Source organism: Pundamilia nyererei, unplaced genomic scaffold (assembly GCF_000239375.1).
Source record: "Pundamilia nyererei isolate P.nyererei 1_Seehausen unplaced genomic scaffold, PunNye1.0 scaffold00313, whole genome shotgun sequence".
In the NCBI taxonomy this organism is placed as follows: domain Eukaryota; kingdom Metazoa; phylum Chordata; class Actinopteri; order Cichliformes; family Cichlidae; genus Pundamilia; species Pundamilia nyererei.
In genome coordinates this window covers 444,541-451,743 of record NW_005187714.1, presented here as the reverse complement: position 1 = coordinate 451,743, position 7,203 = coordinate 444,541, and the positions used below count along the sequence as shown (strand labels likewise).

The 7,203-nt window shown below is 39.1% G+C and overlaps 1 protein-coding gene and 1 long non-coding RNA gene across 2 annotated transcripts in view; one reads left to right on the top strand and one right to left on the bottom strand.

The window, feature by feature from the left end:
* The window catches only part of LOC102204375 (uncharacterized), a 1,312-nt gene extending 534 nt beyond the window's left edge, over positions 1–778 (bottom strand). Inside the window, exons 1-3 of the long non-coding RNA XR_312242.1 lie at positions 543–778; positions 206–308; positions 76–99 (exon numbers count right to left, since the gene is read on the bottom strand). This is a non-coding gene — a long non-coding RNA (uncharacterized LOC102204375). The remainder of the gene's footprint in view (positions 1–75; positions 100–205; positions 309–542) is intronic.
* Positions 779–2,810: 2,032 nt separating this feature from the next.
* LOC102206249 (uncharacterized) overlaps positions 2,811–7,203 on the top strand; it is an 11,467-nt gene continuing 7,074 nt past the window's right edge. Inside the window, exons 1-3 of the mRNA XM_005751490.1 lie at positions 2,811–3,467; positions 6,300–6,439; positions 6,619–6,794. Coding sequence (XP_005751547.1) covers positions 3,040–3,467; positions 6,300–6,439; positions 6,619–6,794 — 744 coding nt within the window. The 5' untranslated portion in view covers positions 2,811–3,039. The remainder of the gene's footprint in view (positions 3,468–6,299; positions 6,440–6,618; positions 6,795–7,203) is intronic.

Here is a 7,203-nt window from a genome sequence, read left to right as displayed (position 1 = left end):
TATTTATTTATTTATTTTTTAACTCTGAAATAATGCTGAACTGAAATGCAAAAAATAGAAAGTTATAAAACTTACGTTTACGTGCCGTCCGTGTTTTTCCTGTTTGTGAAGAATTAAATGGATGAGTGAACTCTCTCTGGGTAGATGAGCAGTTTAAAACATAAATCTGCATAAATTTGTTCAAAATGCCGTCATATCGTCTTACCAGACTCCTTTCTCCCCATAAATCCAAGATGTTGGCGAGATCCTGGTTTTCTGATCATTCTCACTAAAATGTCTTGAATTTCTTTAGAGTTTGGCCATTTTTCCTTATATGAGACAAACACAAGCAAATAAAGACGTTTAATATTAAACATTCTCTTTTTTCCATATGAGGAAAAAATACAATAGAAGCCTGAAACCGAATCCAAGAAATTATTTCATTAAAAGGTTTTGAGCCTAAGCATTAATCATAATCACATACTTTGTTTTAACTTTCTTTATACGTACTCTGAAAGGACGCTGGCAGCAAAGAAAGTGCCAGCAGGTTTATAAAATTTTACCTCCTCGATGTCTTCTCTCCAGATGTCAGCATCCATATCTTGACAGAAAACGTTTGACAGAAGCAGCACAGAAATGAAAACAAGTTTAAGCGTTTCCATCACTGCAGACTGTGTGTACTTAGCCAGGAACACAGATAATAAATATCTGTGTGCAAGTGGATCACACCTCACTGCTGAGTTTCAGATGAAGAGAGCAACATCCACGGTTCTTGTGCCGAGGTCCCTTTACGCAACGTTTGCGCGCTTTTACGCACAGCTGTGTGAGTGAAAGATGAGGGCTGATGCTCATCTCCGGCAATTATTCTGAGTCACTTGTTGCACGTACGTCTTCTAAATGGTCTTGTGTGACTTGTTCAGAGAAATGTTTTGAACTGGACTACTTTAATACTGGCTAAAATGCTTATCAGACTACGCTATATGATATAATTGGAACATCTTCACAGCACATGGAAAATCGTTAAATTAACAGTAAAAGAGTCAAAAACTGGTTATGGACAAATCAAGTGTGTGATCATGTATGAGTTGTATAGTTTTAATGTTTTATTTGGGAACAGAATGGTGTGAATGTGTAAGTTTGGTGATGGAGTTTTTATTATGAATGAATGATGAATTTTTATGAATTATTATGTCTATTTTTTATGCTTAAGGACAACAGATGGAAATTAGCCCTTGGCTATAATCTGGTATGTTTACATTCATGTAAATTTTTTTTTTACATTTATGTTCATTAACATGCACTGTCCTAAATAAAATAAATAAATAAAGATTAAAGGAAAATAAATTATTATTAATTTTCAGTGCGTAACTATCATTTTCAAGGTCTCCTACAGGTCCACACTGCAGTGTGGACTCTGATTTGTGCATTTAGCAGCTTATTGTTGCTGTATGTAACCACCACTTTTTTTAAAATCCATTTTTTATTTGGTTTTGTACTTCCTTTTACATCTTAATTTCTCAATATGTAACCTCAAATTTGACATGATTGTGATATGGTGAAGCTCTCTGAGACATGCCTTAGTTTTTGTATTAGCAGATGTGCAAGAAAATGTCCTGATGAATGAGATACGGTTATATAAAGAGCTACATTATACTTGTACTTTACATTGTTTACTTTATATCGATAAAACTGAATAGTTTTCTTAATAATAGCAACCAATATATGTTGTAATGGCATACTCTAGTTCTTGAAATGGCTCGTGTCGGATAACCTTTTAAATATTTTTATTGAGATAAAAGAATACGATTCAGTTTAATTACGTTTTATTTATACAGCACCCATTCATAACAACAGTCACCTGCACGGTGCTTTATATTGTTAGGTAAAGACCCTACAATAATACAAGGAAATTCCCCCGATAAGCAAGCACTTGGCAACAGTAGGAAGAAAAAAAAATGTCACTTTTAACAGGATGAACCCTTCGGCAGAACCAGGCACAAGGAGCAACTGCTATCTACCACAACTGGGGGGTAAACACGGGTAAATGTGTACAATACTATGCAAAAGTCTTAAAGTGTCTTTCATTTCTTCATATTTTGGAAAGAAAACTGGTAATAGGGGGAAACATGTATGTAAATAAAGTATATAAAGCCAAAACACAGTATTTTACAATTCTAATGAGGTATGAACACACTGCGTCGGTAAGACGAGGATCAATGACTGATATTGTTCAGTTGTGAACAAGACATGTTGCCAAGGTGGCTTCAGTATAATTTCTTTAGGAACTAATAAAGTTCTGATTCTGATTCAGTCAACAGTAGATTGATCAACTAAAGAACCAGATACGTTTTTCAGGACCAGTATCAAGTCTTTCCTTGATGTTTTTATTCATGTTCTTAAGCACTTACACTGTTCACCTGCTGTGGTTCTTTTCTTTCTTTCTTTTTTGCCCCGCAATGGTTATAGTTTCTGTGTTTTTGAAACAGGTCAGCAGTAACAAAGTACCTGATGCTAAACTTTAAAACTGCTTCTTTAACTCGGCTGTTATGTGTAAACGCTACACTGGTTCCCCTTTAAGTTGGATTCTTTTTTATCCTCGGATGGTTCATAGACATGTCAGGGGTCTTAAAACATTTCTCTGAAATAGGTCAGGTCATCAAATCTCGCGAGATGTTGAAAATTTATTTCTGCTAGTCGTTTTGCATCTATTGTCTCCTATTGTTTTGCTATTGTTTTCCGCCTCAACTAAGCGTTTTATGACGACAGATTTAATTATTTTGACGACCAATCAAATTCTCTGTTTCAGATCATTTTCCGTTAAAAGTACCGTTTGCGCTTTCCTGGACCTGTGTCCCCGCAGGGCTGCCGTAGACAGCGGCTCGGCCCGCCTCCAGCTCAAATGTTTGGATGTCATGATTAGGTGGAAGGAGGAAATCACAGGTCGTCTGGGGACAGCTTAAACAGACTCTGACCCTTTAAGTTTAAGTTAACTTTTGGCGAAGTGATGTCCGACCTCGGTTGTTCGTGGTGAGTTCACGGGCACTAGCTTACACCGGGAACATGGCTTTGTTGCGTTCAAAGTCTGCGCTGTTGTGGTTCCTGATTGTTGTGGCAGCTCATATCGCTGAAACAGGAGGGAGACCGAGGCGCCAGGTGTTGCTGACCGAAGGTGACAGCACGGTGAGTTTGAGATCTCGGCAACCTCCCGCAGGGCCGGAGCCCGGTGACCCAGCGGACGCGTTCAAAGTACCAACTCTGGATGGGGAGTTTTCCTTCCAGCCCGACGCTTTGAGGGGACCTCTGGTGATCCACGCCTTCACCAACAACTCAGGGTTTCTGGAGTGCCTTTGGAGCTCAGAGTCTTCGCTAAAAAGTCTCGTGGAGGAACTTCCGAACAGCACACAAGTGCTCTTCCTATCCCTGGACGACTCTGTGGTCAATGATGTTCTCTGGATGCGGGAGCAGGTGCTGCGGGCTGCCGCCCACAGGTGAGCGTGAAGGACTCATCCTCGTTGTAAGGCAGACGAATTGGGTTCCAGTGGTGATAGAAAACAGATGTTTAATAGCACTTGGCAATGCATACCTGCACTGAGTAAAACATACTCGGTGTCAATACAATTATATTTAATTAATTAATATCCTGAAGCTGTTTACGCAAAATTTTTCTGTTGTGGGTGGTGGAGTTACCTATGCTTAACTTTACATACGCACAGTCTAGTTTTGAAGCACAAGGCTAAACTTCGCTTTTCTGTCAAATGTTAGATATGGACAGGGATTCAGAACATGCAACCTCCACTAGAGGCTAAAAGCTTCACGTGAAAATGGAACAGAAAAAAGGCTTAAAAGAACAGCTGTACACATCTGGAAATATTTCAGCACACCCACTTTTAAATGCAATCACAACATCACTACAGAAATGACATGCAAAGTACTGCACAGATAGTGAAGAGGATGATGGATCGGGTAATAAAACAACACAACAGAACACAAATATCAGCAGGAGCAACAAAGCAAATGTGGTGCATATTATGACTGACAAATATAAATCATTTAAAGTGCTTGAAAGTTCACTTGGGGATAAATTTCTGTCAATTTTAATATTTTTGCAGGTTGGTTAAATCTTTGGCTTCAGCAACTTGAAGTGGCAAAAGACGTACTGTGAAACACTAAGTCCATCCAATGATTGAATAAGTTGTAGAACGACCTTTAGCAGTAGGAACTTTGAAGTAATGGTTCTGTGTGTGACTTTCAGCCTCTGTCCCTGTTGGGGGGTAAATGTTGGCCCACTCTTCTTCAGTTCACTGAGGCCTGTGAGCATTAAATTATGCACAGCTCTCTTAAGGTCCCTCCACAGCATTTCAGTCAGATTGAGGTCTGTACTTTGAGTGGGCGCTAATACCTGCTGATGATCATGTTCATTTGAATAGTAGAACCTGTACTTAGTATTTTCACGTGACTGCATAGAGTTGGAGTTGCTGGTTTTATTTAAAGACAGTTTGAGAGCTTCAGATGCAAAATTAATAATAATAATGGATTGGATTTATATAGCGCTTTTCAAGGCACCCAAAGCGCTTTACAATACCACTATTCATTCACTCTCACATTCATACACTGGTGGAGGCAGCTACAGTTGTAGCCACAGCTGCCCTGGGGCAGACTGACAGAAGTGAGGCTGCCATATCGCGCCATCTGCCCCTCTGGCCAATACCAGTAGGCAAGTAGGGTAAAGTGTCTTGCCCAAGGACACAACGACCAGGACAGAGCGCCCATGGATCGAACCAGCGACCTTCCGGTTACAGATGCGATTCCCAACCCCCTGATCCACGGTCGCCCGTTAAAAATTAAACGGTTTTAACAACAAAAAACCTGCAGACTTGTGAAATGTGACTTCTTTTCTGCTCTGGTTCAAATTCCATAAAGCTTTGAGACCCACTTGTTTCCTCTCTAATGCATTCCCATCCATAAGCTAATTTTGTCTGTAAACTATAAAATTTCAGTTTATATGACTGGAAATTTACCTTTTTCTATTTGAACGTGAAACACACAGGGCCTTCCAAAAGATCATAAAATATAGATTTCATACGATGGATAATTTTAGCACTTTCATCATTTATTTCAACTCTGTGCTGTGAAACAGTTTTGACATTAAAAAGTTTCTTGGAAGATTAAATGAGCAGAGTATATTTCCTTTTTTTTTTTTTTTTTTTTAAACTTGCACAGGAGGCTGATATTTTATTTTACAGTTTTCAGGAACATTAATCCTCAAAGCTGTAAAATAATCGGTTATGTGAAACAGGAACCATCTTAACAATAGTGACAACATACTGTACCAAACACAGGAAACTGCACTGGGAAAAAAGGGAAGCGCAGCAGAAGTAAAAAGTACCTAGAACTCCTTAGTCTATTGGAAAACATGATGTTTTTATTTAAATCTCAATGTTTTATTAACATGAGCAAGATCCCAAATGTCACTGCCAGAGTGACATTTATTGTATTAACCATTTTCTTGGGTTGTTTAGAGTTAACCTATGAAGGATTTTTCTTACTTTCAAATATGTGCACTTAAAATGGTGGATGCTTGCATTAAATATGGCCATCAAAGGCTTCAGACACATCTAAGTGCTTTGTGTTGGACAGTTTTTCTTGGTTCTGTATGATGTCACAGGGGATATCCCTGTCTGTGAGTTGTTTGGTACCGTGCTGCAAGAGTTGAGGCTCGAGTGTGAAATTTATGGTTTTCAAGGTTTTTATCGTTATTTTGTTTATCTTTTTTATCGTTAACTCAGTTTCCCTGGGTCTTTTCCTGTGTGTTATGAATAAATCTTCTTTCTTTTTCTTTTTTTTGCTACCGGTACTGGTGTTATTTTGTTGTATTTATCCGCCACACCTTAAAGGCTGGTCTGTGAAAATATTGTCTGACATAAATGGTAAATGGCCTGTATTTGTATAGCGCTTTACTAGTCCCTAAAGACCCCAAAGTGCTTTACACATTTAGTCACACACACATTCACACACTGGTGATAAACCGGTCCGTGGTGCAAAAAAGGTTGGGGACCGCTGATCTAAGACACAGAAACCACAACCACCTGATGCTCTGATCTTCTGCTTTTGAAGTGCAGCCAATCAGAAGGCATGTGACTAAAATGGCTTTTTTTTTTTTTTTTTTTTTTTCCCCCCCCTAAGTTAGCAGATGAACTGTATGAAATAAATTGATTATTTTGAAGTCCAAGAGTTTAAACTTGGAGCTGAAAATAAGGTTTTATGGTTCTTCCAGCGTTAATATAACCATCCGTGCGCTTGCCTCTTTTACGTTTCTGCAGTAAAAAGGAGGTTCTGTCCAGGCTGCACTTCTCTCCGGTGCCCGTCTTTGCTCTGGGTAACTGGATCCCCAGAGTGCTTTACTACTGGAGCTGCATGGGACACGGCTGTGGTCTTTCCCAGGCTGCTTTCATCTCAGAGGGTAAGACAGTGCATGGAATCAGACTCTGCAAATGATTTTTCTCTTGACCTGCCTGATTTTTAGAGGAGTGAAGTCAGAAGGTTAATTTCAGGTCTGTTTATTAGTAGATATTAATATTTAGAATGCAGAGGAATGTTGAGAGGAATCATTTATTTGTAATTCTTGGCTCCCCCCTGCAGAGTGGAAGATGCCTGTGATCATTAAAAGACTAGATGCCAGATATGACTGGCTCATGGCACGCTGGGGCTCAAAGTCCTATACAGTGATTGATGCTGGAGATGGGTGTGAAACCTTCCCCTCGGTGGCAGGTGCTGTGGCCTGGGTGTCTGAAGGCAACTGTTCTTTCTTCACTAAGGTCTGTTAGTGTCAAATTGAATGAATGTTTTTGCTTCCAGTTTGTTGACTTCTGTGGTGACGTGCTTGAAGTTCAGTGAAATTAAATCGAACTGGGAGGATCCGGAGACTTAAAAGGCTTTTTTTTTTTTCTTTTTTTTCCTTGACATTTAAAGCTTGACTACATAAACACATCAGATCTCAATGGAAAAAACAAACATGCTGGATATCTATGCAGATGTGGGCTGGGTAATGTGTTAGGGATGAAGGTATGCTATATCATTTGATGGAAGTAAAAATGATCAACCTACAAAGGACAGAATTGAAAGGCAACTCAAAAATCAATGACAAAAATAATGAAACGATGGAGAAACCACAAGTCTTCATGCTGAGAGGCTGAAAACAATAATTCTTGGTTTTTATTTGACTTT